This window comes from Melanotaenia boesemani, chromosome 19 (assembly GCF_017639745.1).
Source record: "Melanotaenia boesemani isolate fMelBoe1 chromosome 19, fMelBoe1.pri, whole genome shotgun sequence".
Classification (NCBI taxonomy): Eukaryota; Metazoa; Chordata; class Actinopteri; order Atheriniformes; family Melanotaeniidae; genus Melanotaenia; species Melanotaenia boesemani.
In genome coordinates, this window is record NC_055700.1 from 26,980,342 (window position 1) to 27,005,900 (window position 25,559).

Below are 25,559 nucleotides of genomic sequence, written 5' to 3' on the forward strand. Positions count from 1 at the left end.
CGTAGTCTTCTAGTCTTTGGTATTTGGGCTAGTGTATCAGCCTATTGTCTGATAGGAGACATCAGAAGTGAAAGTTTACGATTCAAAAGGTTTCTCCCCTACCACTCAGGTTTTTTGTTTTAAAGAGGAGTTAACCCTTCAGCATCTCTATGGATTTTTTATATATTTGCAAAAGGCGGTTTGGCTACAACAAGTCGTGGCAGTGAGCAGCCCCTCTCTCAGTTTGTCACCCTCAAAGAAAATAAAACAGACAAACAACAAAAATAATGTAAAAAGTTTGGTTTTCCGCCTCGCTTCAACTGGACAAAACCTCAACCACCCCCACCCCCCAATACACCCAGCCCACCCAAAGACCATCCTCCCCTCCCTCTAGCTTCCCTCCCCTTCCCATCCTCGCCCTCTCCTATCACGCTTTGGTACAAGTGCTGGACGCCGAAGATTGGGTGCCGGGGCTGGCTCCGTCATCTGTCCATTTGTCCAGGCTCCGGCGGCGGGCGTTCATGAAGAAGTTGCTGACGGTGGTGAGTTCGAGCCCCAACTGTTGCGAGATGGTGAGCTGCATCTCTTTGGATGGCCGCTTGTTCTCCTTGAAGATGGCCAGCAGGGTGCGCCGCTGCAAGTCAGTAAAGACAAGTCGCGACTTCTTTGGTGTGTTGTTGCGGTCCTTCGCCGTGTCCTGCTCCTTCCGTTTGCACGCTGTGAAGTAAAAGAAGGGATGGAGGAGGGTGAGACAGAAATTAAAGGGAAAAAGAAAACCAAGCAAAGTCTTAGTGTTTGCATTTGACCAACAAAACATAGAAGGAGGATTTAATGAATTCAGGTGCTCTTGCTGAATGACATTCAAGTTCCCACATTCCAATAGTTTTTACAAATGTTTTACTGAATATAAAACCATTGGTTAATCTTCCAAATGTTTTTTCCAATAGTTTTCCTAAATGGCTTTCGAAGGTTTTTACCAAGTAGAACCAATGGTTAATCTTTGCAAAAGGTTTTAAATTATTTATCCAATAGTTTTTCCAAAGGATTTACCAAATGGAACCATTGGTTAACCCTAACCCATTTCCAAAAGGTTCAACTTTTTTCCAATGGTTATTCCAAATAGTTAACAAAAGGAAAACCACTGGGTTACCATTGCAGAAGTTGCAAATAGTTTTCCAAATGTTTTACCAAAGCTTTCACACTAGCCAGGTGAATGGTGAACCCCTCCATGCATTCACACCAAAAAAAAATGTTGGTTCAGAACCAAAAAATAGTGGAACTGAGAGAACTGAGAACAGAGGTGAAGCCAGAACCACAGCCATGTCTGTGTAAAAGCCCAGACATGGTTGTAAAAGATTCCAAATATTTTTCTAAAAGTTTTCCGAATTTCCGGTTTTCCAAAGCTTTTGCTAAATAGAACCATTGGGTAATGCTGCATAAGCTTCTACATTTTGCTTTGTTTTTTTTTGTTTGTTTGTTTGTTTTTTTCCCCTACAATGTTTTTTTTTTCCAAATTATAAAGCATTTGGAGAGAAAAAATGAATCATTGAATGTTTTGGAAACCAGGTTGATATAATCAGGAAGAAACTGTAGTTGTGACTCAATAAGATCAAGAAAGTACAAAAACATGGGCTAGCTGTCATCGGAGATAGCGGTTAATGAAATCTGAAACAAAATTTGATTGTTTGTGAAAGAAATAAGACCTGGAAACACAAAATAACTGAAGTCAAGTAAGAGAATAATAAATTTTCAGAGCGTTTACCTGATAAAAAAAAAAAGAAAAACAAACACTGAAAGAAATGAAAAATATAAATTATTATTAAACAACTTAGGAGCTAATTAAAATCAGTAACATTTACTTGAAAATTAAAACAGATTAAATGCATAAGAAACTACATGAACCTCTCAAATATTTCAGCTGTTGTGTGACATGCAGCCAGGACAGAGGAAAGCAGAGGAGGAGGTCTGGGTGTGTTTGATTTGATTACCTCCTTGAATTAAGTATGCACGAGTCAGAGCCCAACTGATCAATACGAATCAGGTTAAGGACTCAATTCAGTAACACAACTGTTATGTAAGGGGAAACTATCTTTGCTGTAAACACACACACACTCACAGAGCAACATCCCTCCTCCTGCCTCCTCTCAGCTTCTTATCACAGCATTTTGCGACCTGACGACAGATGCCAGCGACAGATTGCAGCTTTTGTTTCACTGCAGTCCGTCTTTGTCACATGACACAAACTGCTAGAAATGCACCATTTCCTCCGAAACCACTTCAAAACATCAAACGTAAAGCGTGTTTGTGACTGTGCTGTTCGGCATGTATGAACAGATTCTTCTTCATTTTGTTCTCAGGGTAAATTCATGAAAAGTGTCCACAGCTGTCAGGAGTCTTGTGCTATTAATTGCAGATTGCTGCTGACAGATGGCACTGTTGATCTCTGAATAAGATGAACACACACTGGTTTTGAAAATTTTATTTCAGCCTGTGTGTTTCTGGGAGAAACACTAAGATCTGCTTTAAAACATACTGACCTTCAGACAAACACAGAAACAAAAAACAAAATAAATATGAAACAAAAATAATAATATCATCATCATAGAAGAATATAGACAGAATCCTCCTAATCTATTAAATCAAGAGTTTATTTTTATTATTATTACATGTCCTCACAAATACACTTATTTACTTTGTTCATCATTATTATTATTATACAGTAAATTCAGACTAAACCTGTTGTTATTTTTGCAAATATAAATTTGAAGTACAACAAATTCTTCAGCCCAAAAAGCTGATAGTATGTTGTTTGTCGATTCAAAGTCTAAACTAGACACATTCTTGGACTTTGGATGCAGCTGAACAATATCAGAGCGAACAGACTGAAGCGTGCTCTGCTTTAACCGTTATTAACAGCCCCTCCATCCACTGGTCTTTCCTCACAAAAATTCAAACATTTATTCCAGGTTCAGTTGTGTCTAAATGGACAAATAAATGTTGAAAACAAGCATTAATGGCCTATTCATTAACATAACAATATTACATCTGCTGGTAATGAAAAGTAAATGTTTCCAAACTTCAGCAAACTTTCTGAAAAGCAGTTTAAATACAAAGCCTTTCAAATAGTATTGACAGATAACAGCTGCAGATAAAGAGCCACTCAGGTGAGGAGAATCAAAGACTCTTTTGTTCCCCGCGCGCAACAGCTTTTTAAATAATTTGTTTTTTATAATTCTATTGCAGGGTCAAATTTTAGGTACTGGTTTTGTTCTATTTTAGTGGTTTATTTGGCGTTTTTATTGTAGAGTCCTGTTTTGTGTACATGAGTGGAGGCTCTATTGTCACCTGATGTAATGTTTTCCATCTATAAGTTTCCTTTTAGGAACAATAAATAAATGACTTGCCTTCACTATTATGCTGTTACTGCATATTCTAAGCGAACATACACTCATCAAATATTCAGTTATAATTGACCAGTATCTGAGTATTTCACATTTTACTAACAACGCTAATTTAAACAAAAGCTACACTCTGGCTAATCCCAGCTAGCTGCAGGGAAAGCTTGGCTACAGCTAATGCACCACCTTTTCTCCATATCTTAAAACACATTTTTAACACTCCAAAATTTAAATTTAGGCTTTATGTTTTAGAACTGACCAGTGCCTGACCAGTTGAGATTTTCCTTTAACAGATAATATTATTATCCCAGAGAAATTTGTGGTTTTAGTTGGAAATAAATGATTGGAAATTGCTGTTTCTATCACATTTTTTTTAAACTCCTAAATTTAATAGAGGTATTTTGATTAACAGAATTGATAGAATCAGATTATTTAATGGATTTCTTTAACTGATAATATTAAATTATTATTCCACAGAAATATGTGGAATATTTTAGAAATGTTTTAGAAATGAAGAGAATCTATTTGTCATGTAGCTATAACACATAATAAAACATTATTATCCCACATAAATATGTAGTTTTTGTTGAAAATAAATAATTGAAAAGTGGCATGCTAATCACAGCTAGCTAAAGAAAAAGCTAATGTGCCCAGCTCGTTTTAACACCAACATTTATTTCAGGCTTTTAAATGTTCCAGCTTCTTTACGAGCTTATGGGTTTCCCAGTGTATTTATCTGTTAGATTTAGTAAATTATTATAAAAATGATCATTTTGCTCAGTGGTCAGATTCTTCCACACATTTGCTATAGATGTTTATATCAGGTAAAGATTTTTTTTTGCTCAGATTACAAAGGACTCTGTTTTTTGCTTACTCTAGCTTGATGAATCACAGCTCAGCAGCAGTTCACTCCAGACACGTGTTTTTTTTTTTTTTTAGACTAAAAAGTGCAGACACATCTAGGTGTAAACAGCGAGCAATCAAAATCACCCACCCCCACACACAAACCTGAAATCTGCCGTCAATGAAGAAAGGTGATGCTTGAGTGATTGCGTCGGGGTTTTCTCCCCTCTGCTCGGGGTTACAGTGAGGATCAAACACACAATTATATTATTCAAGACGGGCTTAGTTTAAGGAGGGGGTGTAAGTAAAGATGGGGGATGGGTGTTTTTTTCTTTAAAGGTAAGGACAAAATCAATGGGATCAATAAGGCAGGGTTCCTCTTCCTTTCATGGTCTCTGTCAGCCTCTCTTGTAGACATCAATGTGCTGCTAACTGTGTCTGTAACTGCAAATAAGATCAGCAGGAAATACCGACTGTATCTTGGCTTCTTTTTTTTTCTTCTTTTTCAATGTGATTCCACATTCATGCTGCTTGCATCACCTATTTTATCCCAGTCACGTATCTCATTTATTTTAACGCCATCACATTGTCATTCTCAGTGTTATGTCCACATCAGTAACTAAATAATAACTGAAATCCTCATGAAAGCATCCTCATCCTGTTTACTGATCATGGTCAAAGTATTTTTGTAGTACCAAATATGTCTGCAGCGAAGGCAGATTAAAAAATTCACCTACTAAAGCTTCTACATCTCATTTATCCTAATTCAATTTACCATTTGCCTTTCCTTGAAACACAGCAGAACAGAGTTAAATTTGTGGTTTTATTTCTTCTCCAGAAGAAGAACATGGATTCGGTCCATATAAAAGTGAGCCTCGAGCAGTTCTAGCAGTACAAAAGGTAGTAATTGTATTTCTGTTTATAATGTATAATGTTTATAATTATTATTTGTTTTCTCTTTTATTATCATCTATTTGTTTAATAAATTCTCTTTGTTCATCACAGAAACTCTCTCTATACCTTTGGTGATCAAAGCTGCGGTCCTCAGCCTGTAAAGAGGCGCAAGACACAGAGAAAAGGTTGCAGAAGAGGTATGTTATTCCACAAAAATAACACCGTAAACATTTTCATATGTTCTTAAATAAAATGAGTCATGACCTACAAATCATATATATATATTATTTTTATTATATATATATTTTTTATTATTTATTTCTAAATTTTGTCACACCATCAAGTGACACTAGCAGTAAAATGACTAAAGTTCTTTAAAATAGTTGCAATGGTTGTTGGTTATTCCAGGTGATGTAGGTTGAATTTTTACTAAATGCTACCATTTAGCTAAATGCTAAACGTTAGCATGTAGCATTTTATGTTAATAAGTCTTTTACCTTTTAGGAAAAAAGATGGATCTCCTTGAGGTGGTGGAGATCAACTTAGGGGTCCTCATAGACTTACAAGGCATGCCAGTCACCAGAGGAATTTTTGACTGACAACACTGCCGTCATCCCACTGGCATGCAATTGTCTCCCAACTATGATTTTGATGGGCTGGTACTACAGCTTAAATGTACAAATGGGATACAGCTAAGCCTACCATACCAAAATGCTGATCTATTTTCACAATTACTGGCCCCTGGTGAAGAAACACAGTGTCCACAAAAATGTCATCCGATGGTATCAAGGCTGTCCAGGCTTCCCTCTGTGGGACCCTGGGGATGCTCGATGGAGGCTACTTCCTAGACCTTGTGTGTCTTCCCAGGAAAGTGACTGCAGTGGACAGACTGGTCCTAGACATGGAATACCAGGTTGAGTACAATCTCCAGTTGCTCAACCATTGTCTGGCGATTGTCATGTAAAATCTGAAAACCCTATCTCCAGATCATATGGCCCGTGTAAGCATTAAAAACAAAAACACCTTGCAAGACAAAGGCAAGTTTAATATCCTGAAGCAGAACCAAGAATTCATCTTGACAGTGATGGACAAGGCCTTGAAGGATGCCAATGCAAATCCCCTCCTAGAACTGGTCCCAACACAAGATTGACCATAGGAGCTCGGATAAGCTTGACCTTCGGTCAATTATATGGTTAAAGGACATCAAGTCCTTCAGTCTCATGTGGGTGTGAACCAGAGTTTGCGTTACCAGTGATGGAAAAATCTGAAGGACATCTGTCATTTTGACAGATTGCTATTCACACACCTGATCACTTGGTAGTGAGTGAGTTAACTATTATCTCTTGATGCATGACCTCACTGGCTTCACATGGAAAAATGACCTTCCACTGAAGCGAGTGCTTGCGGGATCAGGAAACTCCTCATTCTGAGAGTGTTGCCGACTTCTGATCACTTGACTTTTGGAAATGTTTCCTGATTTCAAAACTCTGGCTGAAGTGGCGCTTGTAATTCCACTGTCTCCAGTGTAGCAGCACAGCACAGATCCAACCTCCAGAACAACATCAAAACAGCCATGAAAAGTCGCCTCATGACAGCAGCAAAACCACTTGAGGCATTTGATTATACATAAGTTGACGCGCAATTCAAGTCCATGCAGGTCAGGAGGAAGGTGAGAGACTGTACTAGTAATATTGTTTCGCTGTACTTTTCTCTCTCTGGTTTGGTTTTATGTGCCACAGAAACTAAGTTGGCATTTGCTAAATATAATACCTGATTATTGTTAAGAAATGATACACCTGATTAAGCTGAAGGGGTAAAACTATATAATTCAAGTTAGGAAATATAATACCTAGACAATATTTAAACATTTTTGTTAGGGTTTGGGAAAAATATATGATGTAGAATACCAGCCCCCTTCACAAGAGTAGGAAACACTGTATAGATGTAATTAAGAAACGTTTAAATGTCTGCATATGTAAGGTACATTGCATATTTAGTAATATTTAGCTTCCCCTGTTCACCTCTTTGGGATAACCCTGAACCCCATGTTGCTTCCTCCAGAAAAGTCTGGTCTTTCATGTTGTCCTTACAGTTCATCATCACTTATATCGTCCATCAACCTCCTCACCAGTAAAAACCTTTACAATTACAACCAAAAGACCTCAGTCTCTATTACATTCCAAATAATCCTCAAGTGTTACCACTATCATTATCTGCAAAGGCAATCATCACCACAATCATCATCACAGTCACTATCTATGATTATAACTATCGTCATGGTCTTGATCATCATCACAAAGATCAGCTATCATGTTCATAACCATAAAGATGTATGAGATGTGATTTTCATCATCCAAGTGTCCTTCATTAATATTTTTCCATTATGTTTGTTAAGCAGCTTAAAAACACCATCAGTTGATCACATCACAAACACCTGACCAATTGTTAAGTTTTCCAATATGACCTGCTGAGGGCCATTACTTGCCTTAAAACCTTTTATCTGCACACTTGAAAAGAAGTCAAGTATTGAGTCTTAAGAGCTGGCAATACTCACCAAACTCGTCATTGTATCATACAGAGGTTGTAAGACTCAAGGGCCGCTAACTGTCGATAGAAACATCAAGGTGATGTTTTATTGAAGCGGCATTCAAAGGACCACAGAGAATAGACAGGGAGAGTAGGGAGTTCAAGGCAGAGAAACAGAGGTGGAGTGGAAAGGATGAACAGCAAAACAGAAGGAAGAAGAAGGACCGGCGGTGGGGAGATCCCACCCAAACACCCGAAAACGCTTAAAATAAAAAGAAACTTGGAGAGTATGAGAACTGACAGGGATGAAGCAGAGCAAAGAAAGGAGATAAATTTTCTGTCAATGAGCTTCTTTCATCTTTGTTTGTAATAAATAATTTTTAACAGAAAAGAGGAAAATCCCAGACCGTTAACCAGTTAATATTTCACTACTTCGATAAATTTGACTCAATATGTGGTATTCCTCAGGGAGCTTTGTTAGACCCAGTTTTTCTGCCACTGCACTTGGTTTAGAAAGACACAACAATTCGTAAGGCTACTCAAACAATATGAGTATATATTACAGTACACGTGATCCCAAAATGAACTAACTAAATAAATAAAATTAAATAAATTACTAAATGTTATATTGGGTAAATTCTTTCTCCCCTTTAATAATACCAGTGGTTGTTGTATTGTATATCACAGGAAAGCCTGAGCAGTCACCTTGGCAACGTGTATGATCTTTACAAGTTATACCTCAACATAAAGGTAAGTAATCAGGTTTTCCAAAGATATATAAAAACAATTAATTTTGTTATTAAAGGGGAGAAAAACTGACTGAAACAATTTTTCATTTTGTTTAGTTTTTTTAGGAATATAATAGAAAAAAATTATATTAATGTTTTTTTTTCCTCTCAATTTTTCTGTAAAGCATTTTGCATTTTTAACATTTGATGCAGGAATTTATTATTAGGAGTAAAAGTTGAAGCAGAGGAAGTGAGTTAGCCAGCTAGTTCTGGTTTCATCTTACAGATAGAAAGAGGAGCTCAGTACAGTCATTACAGACTGTTTTCATCTTCCCCACAAAGATGGATTACAGCCTGGGAGCTTCTCTGTGGCGGCCTCAGTCTCCACAATGCCAAACAGGAGTCCTGTTACTGATGGACACCGACTCCCACAGTCAAATAAGAAGAAATAGATGTTGCTGTTACAACATAAAGGTAAATTTATCTCAAGCAGCTCAGATCTATGGGCTTGAATACATAATAACCGCCTGCTAAACCTGGCAAACAACAAATTAACTCACCTTTTTTTATTTCTTGTCTACAGCTCCTGTTTAAATGTGAGATTCTGCAACTAGTTAACCAGTTTTAAGCCTAAAACATTTTTTCAGTGCCACCATGTCATCTATAACACCTACTTCCTGAAAAACACAAATGTCTACTGTCCAGGAGACTTCCAGCCCAGACTACGAGTAAAACATGAAACAGCCCAAAAAACAAACAAAAACTTCGAACTTTAAAAGGATGGGGAGTCTCCAGGAAAAAGGAAATTTTGAGGCCATGCTCATTAATCTGTTTTATACAAACCACAATGTTCTCTAACCTTAACCATGCCATTTTAAATGCGTAATCTTAACTAATTAGTTTGTAACGTGTTAAAAAGCAAGCCTTGAATAAGTAGATTAAGTTGTTGTGACTTTTTCACATTTAGCTGTAAGAATAGGTCGTGTTCAGCCACATTAACTCAGAGGTCACCACCATTTTGAGTCGGGTGATTGTCCAAAAATCAATCGTTCAGCTTGGCTTGTAAAATGGATGAAAAAAGACTAAATATAAAATAGTGCTGGTGATATACTGGTTCATACTGGAAACTGTGTTTTATTTTAGTTATGACATGAGTCATCTGATAACAAAACACCAGTTTAGCCTAAATAAACTGAAATATTTGGAACATGGTGCAGCAAGAAACTGTTTGAGGGGGGATCTTTTCCACTGCTGCACCACTAAACATGCAGCAGAGCAGCTGTGTTACTGGAGACCCTGAGGGGTGAAAATGGACGAAGAAAGTTTAGAAAGTGAAGTTGCAGCAGACGCTGAAGTTGAACATGATGACGTATCTGTCTGGAGTTTTAAAAGGTCGGACGTGGACCAAACAACTAATTACTGCAAATGCTGTAAAGCTAAAGTTGTTGCTGGAGGTGGCACCACAAGCAGTTTGCTGCACAAGCTTGGATTTAAACATGCTTTAGAGAAGCAACAATGTCTAACACTAAGATCAGCATCCTCCACATCTTCAGGTAAAACTGAAAAAAACCGGAGGATGCTCAAGTCAGGTGTTATAGGTGTATTTTCTAGAGGAACCGCCTATGACAAGAAAAAGCAAACGGTGGGTATCATCACCAATATCATCACAACAGCCAAAGACCTGATTCTGATTAGTTCTGTGGACAAAGACAGATTCAGGACTCTAGATCCCAGATATGGTGGACATTTTCCTCTTTACTATTCTTAGTTAATCTACTGCAGTAATTCTTCTCTCAATCAGTAGAAAATGTGACAAACACCAAAGTCATGCATGGAAAAAAATAGAAAAAACCACCATAAAAAAAACAAACATGCAAATTACATCGTTAGCATTTCTTTCTGCTTCTAACAAGAATTCATGCTAAATATTTCTGCAAATATGCACCAAAAAATGATGCATAAACCCACAACCACAGATATGTTGGTATAATCTTTATATGAGATAGATAATAAAAAAATCAGCATTTCGATTTGATACATTTGGCTAGCAAACAAAACAATGAAATCCGATAAATGTATTTTCATTGGTTTATTTCGAACATGTAAGAAAACAAATGATTATAGTCAAAATAGAACAAAAAGAATAAAATAATGATATGAACAAAAATAAAAAATAATAAAATGAACTCAACATGTCTGAAAAGGAGTAGAATGAAGCATAATCTCATTTAACCCCACCCCTTCTCCACTACTCAATTCAGTCTCTCCAAATATACATATTTATATTATGTATATTTACAAAAAGTAGAAATTTTTCCAGGAAGTAGACTGTGTGTTGTTTTGTACATGATTTGTGTTGTTTGAATTTTAATGTTTTTGATTTAAAGAAAAGTGAATTTGTGTGATCTCTGTATTATGAAGTATTCTTATGGCTCTTTTCTGCAGCATGGATAGTGATTGTATTGTACATTTGTAAGTTTTGCCCCAAACCTCTGCACAGTAATGTAAATGTGGTAAAATCAGTGTGCAGTAGAGAATGTGGAGGGGTTTGTGGTCCAGAATGTGTTTTGCTTTGCTCCTTGACAGTTTGCTTTGTACACGTTTGATATGAGACTTCCAGTTTAGTTTATCATCTATTATTACCCCAAGAAACTTGTTTTCATATCTTTCAATGTCCACTCCATCTATATGGTTCTGTAATTTTCTATTCTTATTGCAATTGCCGAAGAACAATTTTAGTTTTAATTATGTTTAATGATGATTTTCTTCTGTCAAACCACATTTTCAGTCTTTTCATGTCAGTGGTGATCCGGTAAAGATCCGACCTGTAATTTGTGAAGTGGTGTCTATCCCCCCGTTTTATACAGTGGTACAACTTTAGCTATTCTTATTTTGTTAGGAAATGTACCAGTCTGGAAAGATAAGTTACAGATGTATGTTAGTGGGTCTGAAATCCCCTTTTGTTTACAACTTTCATATCAATTTAATTTGAATCAGTTTATATTTACAGTTGTTTACAATATCTGTTATTTCTTTTTCTTTCACTGCTGTGAGGAACATTGAACTGGGATTTCTGGTTATAAAGTTTTCATTCCAATCCTCAGATAACAACAGATCAGAATTTTTCCTGCCAGGTTTGGTCCAAAATTTACAAAAACATTAATAAAGCTGTTGACCACATCATTCATATTGTACTTTTTAATATGGCCATATCACCTAGTAGCCTTGGTGGTACAAATCCAGACAACTCAAAGGTAAGTGGGTTGTTTGTGTCTCCATGGCAGAAACCAGAAAATAGGTAGTGGCTAATTCTGCACTACAAAGCTAGCTTATCTGTTTTTCACCATTTCCCTCCATGTGAGTGTGTGATGTGGAGATACAGACGGCGGTAAAAGAGGGCGACTCAGACGAAGTGGTGAGGATTGAGAAATGAAGGCAGTGTGAGAGATGAAAAAGAGACAGACAGAGAATTTGGAGATCAATACAGCTGAATAGAAAACCACAGATGTGTGTGAGGACAGATGCAGACACGCTTCCTTCTGCAAGAAAAAATGGGTTTCTCACACAAAGGCTTGCCATCAACTGGAGAGCTCCATCTCCTCTGCATCTACCAGCTTTAATATATCTCACTCTGTTTCTCACACTTTGTCATGACGTCCCCTTTCTTAAAGTTTTTACAGCTTTTTCCTACATTTTTATTTTTTCAGTTTCTCTTTTGTTCATTTTGTCTCATCCATTATCTCCTCCCCATTTTCTCCTTCATGTTTCTTCTTTTGTCTTTATTATCTCTCCCTTCTGCATTGTCTTTCCTCCATCTCTCTTCTTCTTCCTCCTTCATTGTCTTTTTCCTCCTACCTTTCTGCCTCCCTCCTTTCAAATTCCCACTGTCTCTTCTATTCTCTCTTTTTTATTGCACCATAACCACTTAAGCCTTGGTATCCATTACATAAAGGGCATATAAGTGCAGGGTAAGTAATAAAGTCGCCCTTCAACATACACTTCACTGCTTGTGTGTGGCGCCACATTTGGATGCTCCAGCTCTCCGTCTTGAGGCGGCTGGGCTGAACAATGTTTGGATTTGGTCATTAATCAGCTTGTTAATGTGGATGATATCGCCATGATGTCAAATCCCCCACCCCAATAATCATGGCTGTTAACTGTCATTTAATTCTATCTGCAGAAATGAGAGTGGTCCACTGCGCTGTCAAATTTCAATGTGTAACACCATTATGTCATGAGTTTTAATGTGAGATCTTTAAAAAATCAGGCAGTCAGGCCTAAACTTGTCAGGAGCAGTTTTTTGCACCACTAATATCAAAATAAATCTGATTTCTAAATGACAGTGTCAGCCATTTTTAACATGTAGTGCATGATGGTGTTAGTCAAAGCTTGGAATGAATCAGGCTGAATTGAAGAAAATAGCAAAAAAAAAAAAAGAAAAGTGATGTAAGTAACCATAATGTCTATTTGATCCAGAGATTGATGTTGTTAGTTCAACTTGATGAACTGTGGCAAGTCAATATGCCTTCTGCATGACCTTTTTTCATGTTGTCGGTCTGTATCTGGCAGTTCATATCTGCAGATACTTATCAATAAAATTAACAAAGTGCATATGAACAGGCTGTGTTACTTTACAATCACTACAAGTTCATGTGCACTTGTTAAATGTGTTTTAAAAAGTTCATTTCTGGAATAGCATCAGTTTAATAGTGAAGATTCCTTCTGTACTGCAGCGTGCTACACATAGTGATGATAAAGCCCAGCATGGCAGCCTGCAAACACACTTGATGCATCATATCTCAGCACTCAGACACACAGGATTGTAGCACTTAGCAATCAGTGTATTACCCTCTCTGTTAGTGTGTATGTATGTGTATGTGTGTGGTCATGCTTAATGCACCAGGATGCTTTCCTCCTTCCGATCTGAGAAGATAAATGGAAATGGAGCAACAGACTAAAGCTACCCTCTGCTTCTGTTTTTCAGTTTTAATAGAGAGCACAGATGAATCTGTGAGAATTTATTTACTCTGATTTCTTCTTTATCAACATGAAAATAAAGTAAACCAGTTGAAAATGAGGCAGCACTTAGTAATTTAAATAAATTACACACAAAAATATAAATATATATGTATATATATATATATATATATATGTAGCAGTGATGCAGACTCTGCATCGGTCTGTTGGGGTGAAGAAGGTGCTGAGCCAAAAGGCAAAGCTCTCACCCAAACTCCCATCCCCCCTGGGTAGGCTGGGTGGCTGTTCATCTCTAGCTTGGGTCCTCTGCCAGAATCCTGGGAGCTTCAGGGCCCTAAGCAGTATCTTAGCTGTTCCTAGGAGGCCATGGCGCAGCCATAAAGTGGCGCACACACATCCAGTGTAAAAGAGGGGTAAGGCGTTCACTCAGAGCTTCATCCCTTGTGGCCATCTTCCTGATGTTTGGATGTTTCATCTTGGATAGTGGCCCTGATGATCACTAGTCCTTGCCCTCCCTCTTTGTGCTTAGTGTATAGCCTCTGGACACTGGATTTGGGGAGGAACCCTCTGGCTGTACCTCTTGGGTACCCCTTTTGTTGTACTCTTCTGAAGTTCTGACAGTTGACTAACGTCCCTCCGAGCTGCCTAGATTTTGGCTTCCAACCTCCTCTTCCATAGTGCCTCCTTCTTGCCATTCATATTGATGTTATGTTGGCCAAGCATCTCCAGGATCACTGTTGCTGTACTGTATATCCACTCATTGGTTTCAGTGATGGTCACAGTGTGGTTCTTATTGCTGCATTCACATCAGCTAGAACAGTGGTTACCAACCCATCTTCCTTGAGGACCCCCGTCATGCAAATACTAAAAAGTCATGGACACCCTGCCCCACCTGGAGCTGAAAACATGCTTGGTTTTATGCTTTCAAAAGTGAGATTCTCACCATAAATAATGTATTCTGGTAGAGTCCTGTTCTTCCATAAAACTAAAGTTAAATGAACAACATATAGCCTTACTTTTTTTTATTTTCTTACAATAAGGACAATTTGTAGACATTAATCACAATGTCTCTGAAATGTTAAAGCCTCTGGGACCCCCTGTACTCTTTGGAGAACCCCCTTGGGGGGTCCCAGACCCCAGGTTGGGAACCACTGAGCTAGAAGACTTTCTGGTAGTACTTCACGCATTCTTGATATTCAGGTTAGTTGCTCTCTCATTCATCTCATTCATCATTGGGGCTTAGTACCCAGTCTCTGGGGGGAGTTGATGTTAACTCCCCCTTCTGACCTGACGTCCTGGCTTCCCCTTGCTGTAGCATTAGTGTGTTGTATCTCCTCAATCTCTAACTGTGATAGCACTTGCTGTTTGTGGATGTTGGAACAATGAGTTACAAGTTGTTTCGATGTCAGTGTAGTATCCATATTTTCAACATTCTCTTCATGTAGTCCCATCTCAGGGTTTCTAGAGTAGTAGGATTCCAACAGTACATTGTTCACACCTCGTGTCCAGCGCTGTGTTGAAAGAACAGCGTGGGCCCTTTAAGGTCGAGCTAGAGATGCACAGCAGAGGTCTGAGTCAGAGCGGGAGGATGTCCTAGCAGAGAAAGTTAGCTGTCAGAAACTTCCTGTTTAGTGGTGAATATTTTGCTACAAGCTTTAGTAATAAACACCACACAGCTCTTCTAGTTACAGCAGTGTCCGTGTCTGTTTCACCACTGCTGGGTAAAGTGAAGTCAAGTGACGTGACGTCTTGATGTCATGACTAATCTAATGTGAAAGGCCTGATCATCTCTAACAACTTTTCGCCCCACAAGATGATCATTTGGAACAATTTGGAAATAACTGTGAAAAATAGATCCCTGTTCTTCCAATATTGGTTGGACCACGGTATCTCTAATGTCATATCACAAGTTGATGTAACTGGCAATATGTTGACCTATGAACAGTTTCTTGCATGTTAAGGTTTTTCCTGTAACTCCTAAAGATTTTAATGTCCCAATGAAAGCTATTCCTCCTCGGTTGATTCTTCTCATTAAAAATCATTTATCCTTTGGATCTCATATAGTTATGCAGTCTAAATTACTTGTCAGATAGAAGCTGTAATAACAAACATATTCGCCAGACATCTCAGATAAAAACAAGAACCACTCCATGTAGTAATCTTTTCTGGAGATCTCATGTTCAAGATGTCAACTGGGAGAAATCCTGGCTTCTGCTTGGTAAATACTGCATTCCCAACAAGACAAAAGAAATTCATTTTAAGAGCCTTCCTAACATTTACCCAGTTAATGCTGTGATCTCTAAATATATGAATATAGATAATAAATGCTCCTTTTGTGAGACAGAAGATGAATCTCTAACACATTTATTTTTTGAATGTGAGAGACCAAAGTTTCCTTAACTCTTCTCAGAAATCTCCCTTTTGAACACCTGAATCTAATTTACTCATTTAAACTAATGGATATGATTTTTTCCTATGAAAACTCCATTAATAAACCTCTTGAAGATGTGGTTTTTCATTTTACATGTAAAATACTTAATTCATAAACAAATATACCTAAAACAACAACCACTATTTACCTTATTCCAGATAGAAGTAAACTCACTTTTCTAATCTCCTAAACTCATTACAAACGATAAGAAAAATACCAGGTTTCTTCATTTTTATGAAAATATTTTTAATAGCACTGATTGACTCCTCTTCAAAATATGTGCCTTACCCATTACTATCAATTTCATTTGTATCCTCTCATGTCCTTGTTTGTTTTATGAATTAAATTGAATGCTGATTAACTTTGAAATATGAGCTTGTTTGTTTTGTCATTATTGTCCTCAATCTTGTTCATTTGCTGTCGCTGTATTTTCTGTTCCTATTTGTGGTTTAAATAAAGTTTAGTTAAAAAAAAAAAAAGAAAGGCCTGACTAGTCGATTTCAAAAATCACTATATAAATCTCAGAGAACCAAAAAAAAAAAAAAAAAAAACATTAAAAAAATAATTAAAAATAGAATAAAAAATGTAATATAACAATTATAATATATTTAATTACATCATAATTTATATTTAATGATAAATTATTATTATTCACTTATAGATACAGTATCATAATAAAATAACTATATTATTAATAATTAATAATTTAATTTAATTTGATTTCACTTCTTTAATTTCACTGACCTCACCACAAGAAGGCCACTGGGGTTCGAACAGCCGCATATCTATGTGATGTTTGCATGTTCTCCCCATTTATCGCTCAACATAAAGATTTGAGAAAACTGGTAGTACTGGTACTACACCATTTACATCTGTATACTTTTAGGTATTTTAGAAAAAGTTCTTGTAATATCCTCCAAAATTAAAATAACACACCTTTAACAATTTAAATTCCCAAATATTTCAATGAGTGCCCAAGAGGGTGAAGAACATCACACGCAGAGCCATGAATAGAACTGTGGGCTTATTCCTTGTTAAGTTGGATAATTGATCAATTCTTTAATCAAATATTTACTGATTGGTTACTCAATCAACCATGAAAATCTGTATGCATGGAAGCGTGCATGAAAAAGTGTTTGCATATCCATTTACTCATCTTTAACTTTAAGATTAGGATGATGAGCTACACTTTTCTACAAAAAGACCACAACCATCTAATCATTAATCCTTCAAAATACAGACGCCAGACATCCCTTCAACTCCAGCTAAAGCACATGCAGATTAATCTGCTGCTAAAAATAGTCTCCAACAAAAGCACTATTACAACACAATTACACCACATTCATCCTTGAAGACAGATATAATGGGCTGCAGAACACTTCAGCAGTGACCAGTGCTTGAGTTTCATGTGCCATCAAATCATAACTAGTCCAAATTAATTTACTTAAATCTGTTTTCATATCTAGGTCAGTTGTTTTAATGTCTTAAGCTCATATGTGTTCCTAATTTAAGTAAGACTGAATGGATTAATCTATAGAGACAGAAAGTGTAAATCTCTCTGTATATGACTGGTGTACTGAGGAACAAAGAAGGACTCAGAGACTGAGTGTAATCACTGAATCAGTGTGTGTGTAGGCAGAGAGATGGTTTATCAGCATCTAATCTTTATGTCCACACGGTCTGTAGTGACATCACCGGACAAAGGTCTCTCTGCCTGCTTACACACACTTAAAAACATGCACACACATGCACACAGTAATGTATCTCAACTTGTTTACCAGGACAAACGGGTTGACCAATCACAGCCACTGGTGGCTCAGTGATGTCACCAAGCTGATGAGGAAATGGCCTCAGAGGAGTTTGATGTCATCCCTCTTGCTTTGTCCCTCAGTCTTCTGTTATCCTCCTTTTTTCTGTATTTTGTATCATTTAGCTCAGTTTCTCTTCAAACCTCCCAAAATTTAGATTGTAATAATAAATAACAATAGAAATAATAACAGATGCGAATAAAATGAAAGCAGCCAATAAACAAACACAATGTGTGAACATCTAGCAAGGTAAAACTGATCAATATATTCTCTTTTGTTTATGAGTTTAATGGCTAGTAATGGTGTTTCTGTAAATAAATAAATTCAAAGCTCTGCTTCTGGCTTCCAAAACAATAATCCGAACGGCTCCGGTCTACCTCCACTCCTTAATCCAGACATACACTCTCCCACACTGCTCCCACCACAACGTGGAGCAAAACCAGAAGCTAGACTCTTCTCCTCTGTTGTTACCCGGTAGTGGAACGATCTACCGAACTCTGTCCGATCCGCAGAGTCCTTTATCCACTTTTAAGAGCAAGCTAAAGACTCAGCTGTTGAAGGAGTATTTCCACTGCTAGCTTAACTCTTCTACTCAACAGAATAAGTTAAAAAGATTTTTCCAGCTCTTTGGCTCAACTAAGCACTGAATAAGCTCCGTCCACTTACACCCAAGATGATGTGTGATGAAATCGTGATCTTGTATTTAAACACAGGACTATTATAGAGAGGGGAAAAAACACTGCTTCTAGCACTACGTGGCAGCACCTGGGTCCAGCTGAGGAACAATTAATGATGATGTCCCATCTTGTTTAAATTCGTGCTTGTGTTGTTCTTACTCTCAGTGTAATAATACACAGATCCGCAATGATGTCAATTCAATGTTCAAAGATGTAACAGCATCGATCCGAACTGTACAGAAGGTGCTACTCCTTTTTTTTGTAAAACAACAGACTGCTTTTCATTAAACCTTTTAAAACCTGACGTCTCGTAATTGCGGGCATTGAGAACAGACGGTACTAAACTTTGCCAAAATGGCCACTTTTGAGACCTCATTGAAAATGTCTGCACTAAAAGCTGTCTAATTTCATTCTGCTTCTTTTTATCAAAGTTGGCCTTAGCAGAGATCATGTTTACATATTGTGCTATGATCTGATTTAGAGCTACAGCTGCATCGTTCCAAAGAGATATTCACATTCATCCTGAAAGTGTTTGGTCTTTTTAGGCAAGCCTGAAACTTTTTTTTTTTTTCATTTGTGCTTTGTGCCATCTTCTTTTATTCTTCCCCAGTAACACATATACTAATATTTACACATCTAAACGAATCTCAACTATGACTTAAAAAAAATATTCAACTAGACTTTGTGCTTGCGGAGTTTTACTAATTTAATTTTGGGTATGCACAGTTTTATTGTAGAAATCTCAAACATATTACTTTATAACTTAATAAGTTTATTTAAAATCAGGAAAATGTGTCACATTATAAAGTAACACAGTTATTGTATTAACATCAAACTTATCACATCATAACGTGACATTTCTATTGTTAGAATGTGAAACAGACTTATTGTTACGACCTAGAAATATTGGGGCACAATACAGTTTCTGGAGATAAATATTAAATAAATATTCTTATCAAAGAGAAAAATTTTGCCAGTTTTAGTCAAGAATGTATGTAGGAGGCTTGTTAATAGAGCAGCTTTGATGGCGCGCATCGTGAACGTACACAAGGGTTCACGGGAGAAGGTCACGTGATTGTCTGCATGCTGTTAATAAACGAGTTAACTAAAACAAAGCAGCTTGTCGTTTTACATTTTCTTCCTGCTCACTTAAGTGATTTCTGATCTGCTGTCTGCACACCGTTTCCTCATTCCAAGATGAAAACATTCATAAATGATCATCTTTTATGTTTTAAACTATTGCGATAAACTTCTCACCTAATAAGGTGGGAGGTGGTGATGCAAACATTACCGGTGTGATGCAAAACAATTTTTAGACATATTTCTGATTAAGTCGTATCATATCGTAATACACTTCCATCATTTCTAATGTGTTCTTTTCTTTTTTTCACAGCTGACTTTCATAGCCATTTAGTTTAGTTTACACATGGAAATCTTCTGGATTAGCTTTATGAATCTACGGGACTTCATCAGGCTGTATAATAGGCTCTTCTATTCACTGCTTATTGTCATTGTAGAAAACAAGATAATATAATAAGAGGTATCAAGCTCCACTTCGTTTTGTGGAGAAAGGAGTACTCCATAAACCTGCTGCAGTAATGAATTAAAATAAGAGAGAGAATGAGCTCCTACATGATGAAAATCTATTTTAATTTTGTAATATTTCACCATTTACCACCAGACCAGTCTGAATTCTTTGCATCAATCAACCACAGCCAATAATAACACCAACAATTGACACGAATAATATTGATCATCTCATTACAACCCAGTGTTCTGTTAGGAGACCATTGCAATCAAGTAAACAGTACTTTGACAGGTAGCACTCGCCTGATTATTGTTGCAGATTGAGCCCAATCCACGAGACACCCACCCTGCAACAGACAAAAACCACAGGATCCAACAATATTGTGTCAGACCCCACTGATCAAAAAACTGGACTCTAGCACTTTTTTATTCATAATAACCCACAAATAATTGCAACATCATGGGCACGATTATGTAAAATTAAGCCTTAAGTACTCAAATATATAGAACATTAACAAAAGTGGAAAAGAAATCAAAGTTCAGGGAAAACATTTTCTAATATTTAACCTGCTGAATGTTGACAGTGATGATAAGTCAGAGGGAAGCTCAGTTTGGACATTGCACACATCCAAACACACAAACTAACACATGACAAGTTAACCGGCCTCTTAGTACCTTTTTATATCCGCTGTATATTTTGAAAGCATGCAGGACGAGCTGAACGCTGCACACAGAAGAATCTGTTGTCTCTGATCGACGGACTGTATTGTAATCTCTAACTGATCAAAAGGAGGTTTTTCAGCTTTTAACGGACATCCTGACAAACAGCTCAACACCATGTTTTTCTCCAAACAATATGAGTTAGTCATGTTTCCTGCTTTAACACGTAAAGCAGCTTAGAAAAGAAAATATTCTGTAGGTTGTGAATTTAATTTCTTATTCTTAATTTTGTTTAGTTTTTCATAAACATGATTAGAATCACAGCTAATCATACATTTATTGGTTAATTTGTTTCTTAATTAAACTGCTTTATTCCCTTAAATCAATTATTTCTATCTATATTTTCCTCTCTTACAATTAGTTTTCTGTTTTTTCTCTCCTGCACACTCCTGAGCACTCTCCTGCTAAACCTGTCTCCATTAAAGGCTGTAATATCTATGATTGGATCCCATCCATCCAATATGAAACATAATCCAATAACAGACAGATTCAGCTTAATGAATCCAGTTATGTGAGCCAATCAAATAGAGGAGGATTCCCCTCAAACCCATCTGTCTGATACACATCAAACTAGCTGCTTTTAATGCTTTTACCACCAAATCTGGAGGAGGTGAGCACAGGAGAAAAACAAGAACAATCTGGCCTTCAAACCTGTTTTCTTTTTTGGTAAATTTAGGTTTGATTTGGGGTTTTATCTGCACACATCAAAACCAAAAAACAAAACATAAAATGTGTTGGTGAGATAAAAAATATTTACATTAGAATGAAGAGAAGAAACAATTTAGATGTGTAGAAGAGAGGAAAACAAATCAGCACAGACTGCAGACACAGCTAACACAGCTAGCTAGCACTTAGCCAGTTAGCTTGGATGGTTATTTTAGCTAATTAGCTCCAACCTGCTCCCAGTTTACAGGGACAGTGCATCCTAAAATATGTTGTAAAGAACATTATGTGACTGCATTTTTATGAAAACCAACAATGCTGTTTAGTAAAAACTGATAAAAAGAAAGAAAAGCTTCAACACTGAAAAATAAACAGCATTCCCAACAAGAACAAGAAAAGCTAGATGAGAGCTGGAAAGACTACATATTTGACCTCTACAGCCTCGCCCCTAAAATAGAAAGAAAAAAAAATTGCATCTGTTTCTGGCGAAGCATCAGGCTGAGAATATGCTGGTTGGTAAACAAGGAGGAGCATCAGCAGGAAACACGAGCAGCCTCCATCAAACTCAGCTCGTGTTTGAGCTGAACCTGGAGGCTGCTCTGGAGAAGATTCATGAAAAAAAAATCTGTTGTTGTTGATGAAACTACTCATAGAAGTACCTGCCATGCAATAAAAAAAATAAAGAAAGAATGAAAGAAAGAAAAGGAAGCAAAAAACAAGCTAATGTTTATGGATGGTAGAGAACCCGACTTATATCCAAGCTCAATGCGGTTGGCGCAGGTTTGAATCCTGGCCCCCCGAGTGCTTTGCTGCTGGTCACTCCGTTTCTCTGACCCAGTCCTGTCAAGCAACTCTCCAATAAAGCTAAAAATATCTTAAAATAAATATGATAGTTTGAATATTTTACTATTCAGTTGTTAAAATTTCATACACCAAGCTGATTTGACACAAAAACATTAGGTCACATAACAAAAAATTTGGGGGAAAAGTGGAAAACGTGGAATTTGTGGCAAAAAAAACAAACAAACAAACAAACAAACAAACAAAAAAACAAAACAAAACAAAAAAAAAAAAAACAGAATCTGGAAAAAATTGCTTTCATTAGGCCCTAGGAAAACAAATGGACATTATCGGATAAAAAGTGACAGGGCAGGAAACAAGACAAGAGTCAACATTGGACTGACTTTTAGTGGCTGGAGAGATCTCAGAGAAGAAACAGGATGCTAAAAGCCGTAGCTAGGGTTTTAAACCTGCCAAAGTGCAGGTTTAAACCCAGGTCTGGCTGTTCAAAGCTGATGTGGAAGTGATCATTAGGGACACTCGTGTTAGGAAAACAAATAAACGCTGCACTCTTTGCTTGCTGATCCTCATATGGCTAGTGGTTGCAGGGGGCAGGTTGGTATCAGGACTGCAATACAGCAAATATGTTTGTTTGTAATACACTTTTCATGGGAGGGGTTTTCCAACATTTTAGATGTTTTCACCTCACTCCTTCTGTTCCAACCCCTCCAAACTTTCTGTCTCACCTCACTACAATAAGTCTGCTCAACAGCTTTAATAATACCAACTAATAATGCTTCAACAGGTTCTTTATATGATACACATGTAGAAGATGTGAATAAAAAAAGTTAAATGAAAATAGTAAAAACTAACAAAAAGAAAGAAAAGCGTCAACATTAAAAAATAAACAACATTCCCAATGTCCACATCCAAACCATAGACCTCAATTAAGTTTCTCTTTCTGTTTTGGATATTGTGCTTAATTACAAGATATTCCAGGATGTTATTGGAGCAGACCACCCTATTCTTTAATATTTTGGGGCTTTTCAGTAGGATGTACTGTGTATATCCCAACAAAGTGGAACAATAAAGTGGTGGAGCTGTGTTTGAACCTGGTGCCCCATCTCTGTTTGTTGTTTTAGAGCAAACTATTCAGTTAGGTGAACCCATTAAGCTCAGTTGCATCATCATTATTCCAAATATTAAAATAACATCAAATTAAACTTAAATTATCTATGTAATATGTGCACTGCAGCCTTAAATTCCCAGACACAACGAACACCTGAATACACATTAATATTTTTTCTATCATGTCACCAGTAGCTCATCAACAGGAAGGGAGAAAACTTTATAAAATATTAAAATTATGTCACTTATCAGCCATTAAACAATTAACAATATAGCTTACACAAAGAGCAATATCCGAGATATTAAAGCAAGTCCTGAAGAGATTAAAGTCTACATTTTCCTGGCCAGTCGTTTTTTTTTTTTGTTTGTTTGTTTTTTTAGCTGCTTGAGGTTTATTTCTGGTTGCGATCATTTCTTTTTCTGCTTACAAATAACCACTGGAATCACTCTGGAGGTACTTCTCACCTTAGCTTCTTTTCTTTTAACCAGCCAACAGAAACATATCTGATATTATCCGATGTGAGTTTTTGTCCATGTGAATAGTTTTTGTGGCTATGTAAAGTGCTAGATGTGATTTCCTCAAAATATTAAATAATTTTACATCTGTCTTTCCTGTAAGTTAATACAGTTTACCATACACTGCAATCTCTGCATGGATGTCTGTACCAGATATGCTGAACGAAACATTACTCCCCCGGTCTTGCATGCACCTCTGTGGTAATGTTACACCTGTATGTTAAAAAGAACCAGGATCTCTATTACAAAGCTTCTCCTCATTCATTTTAGCGGTAGCTGCTCAGAGGTACATACGCCACAAATGTTTTCCAAGCTATCTTCAATGACAGTCCAGTGCTTCCTTTCCTGGTAACCTTGATTTTTCCTCATGAAACATGTCTGAGAAACACCCCAGTGCAGATGACTCGTCCCTTTATGCTGATACTTAGCTTAACTTCTTTTTCATCAAAGAACAGGACACGACTCGGTCAGGCTGTACTGAAAAGCCTAACAAAATGAAGCCACTCCAGGAAACGTAACAAAAAGACTGTTGGTGAAAGTCAGAAGGGTTTCTTTTTGACATAAACTACTGTACTGTAAAAAACATCCACAGACATTATAAGATTATTTCAGAGCAAGCAGAGATCTAAACAGAACCACAGACGTTACATTCACCAGGATAGTCTGGGGGACTTGGTTGGAAAGATTTCGCACCTTCCTTTGGTTTGGTTTGCTTTCACGCTGTACTTTACTCAAGCAGACTGAACTACCTGGACAAAGTTGTGCTGTTACAACAACTGCTCACTGGGGGTAATATTCCCCGAAACGACTACTGACCAAGAAGATGAAAAGCAGGAGTAAGAAGAAAACCCGGCTCCTCGACTGACCAGGACCGCAAACGTTTTCCCAAGAAGCTGTGCAGTATGAGCAGCGGGAGAAGCAGCGAGATATCCGACATATTGCGGTGCACTCTACGTCACTTCCAAGTGAACTGAGACTCCTGGTTTTCAAGGAGACCAGAGTTCGCTTCTTTGATCTGCACCAGAGTCCAAATGTCTGTTCACAGAACTCTAAACAAACAGTATCCATGGAAGTGGACCAGGGTTTGTTTAAAGCAGACCAAACAGAACCAGTGTGAATTTCACCAGAGGCATGGTATGCGTGTTCTCTACGAATCTAAAAGTTGAAAATCTGCACAGTATTGGAGAACACTGGAGGTCATGGCTACTGGGTAGTTGCTTTAAGTGGTTCTTTAAGGAAAAAAGGTTGGGAACCATTTTAAGAGCCAATTCTTCGTAGTAAACAAGAAGAGTCAATTCCCTGAAGGGAGCTGAAAAAGAGTCAACTCCTTGAAGGGAAGCACATATTAAAAACTCCCAGTTACATAATTACATTTCAGACATGGTTATATAATTTTACCTATAAAGTCTCACAACAACATGAAAGTACTTGCGGGGTTGAGTTGAGGGTAGCATAGATTTATGGGTGCGTCTTTAACCCCACATAGAAATTATGTTTTTGTGTTGTGCATGTCCAGAAAACGTAGGTAGGACGTTGCTAGAACACGGGTTCTTCTAAGCGTGCATTCATATTGGTGCTGTTGGGTCCACTTTGAACGAACCCTGGTCTGCTTCCACTGGTAATCTGGTCTATTTGGAGCAGTGTGAATGCTCATTCAAACCAAAAACGCAAACTCCAGTCTGCCTAAAAACACAGGGTCTCGGTTCACTTACAATGTGAAAGCAAACACCACAAAGCAGTTGTGCTTAGGGCAGCCAAATGGCGAGCAGTAGCCCTCCGCAAAAGAGAGAGAGAGAGAGAAAATGTCCCAAAAGGAAAACATAAATTATCTGAAACGTTAAATAAAAAAACTAATTTTGTGGAGAGGTGGATGAAGGAAGGAAGAAAGCGTGAAAATGTTGGTGATGATCTCGATCTTCATCACTTTTATTCAAAATAATTGATTGACTTTGGCAGCGGCGGCT

The 25,559-nt window shown here is 37.3% G+C and overlaps 1 protein-coding gene across 1 annotated transcript in view; it reads right to left on the minus strand.

The window, feature by feature from the left end:
- Nucleotides 1-389: 389 nt before the first annotated feature.
- Nucleotides 390-25,559, minus strand: part of onecut2 (one cut homeobox 2) — a 39,212-nt gene continuing 14,042 nt past the window's right edge. The window contains exon 2 of the mRNA XM_041970952.1: nt 390-696. Within this exon, the coding sequence (XP_041826886.1) occupies nt 407-696 (290 nt within the window). The 3' untranslated portion in view covers nt 390-406. The remainder of the gene's footprint in view (nt 697-25,559) is intronic.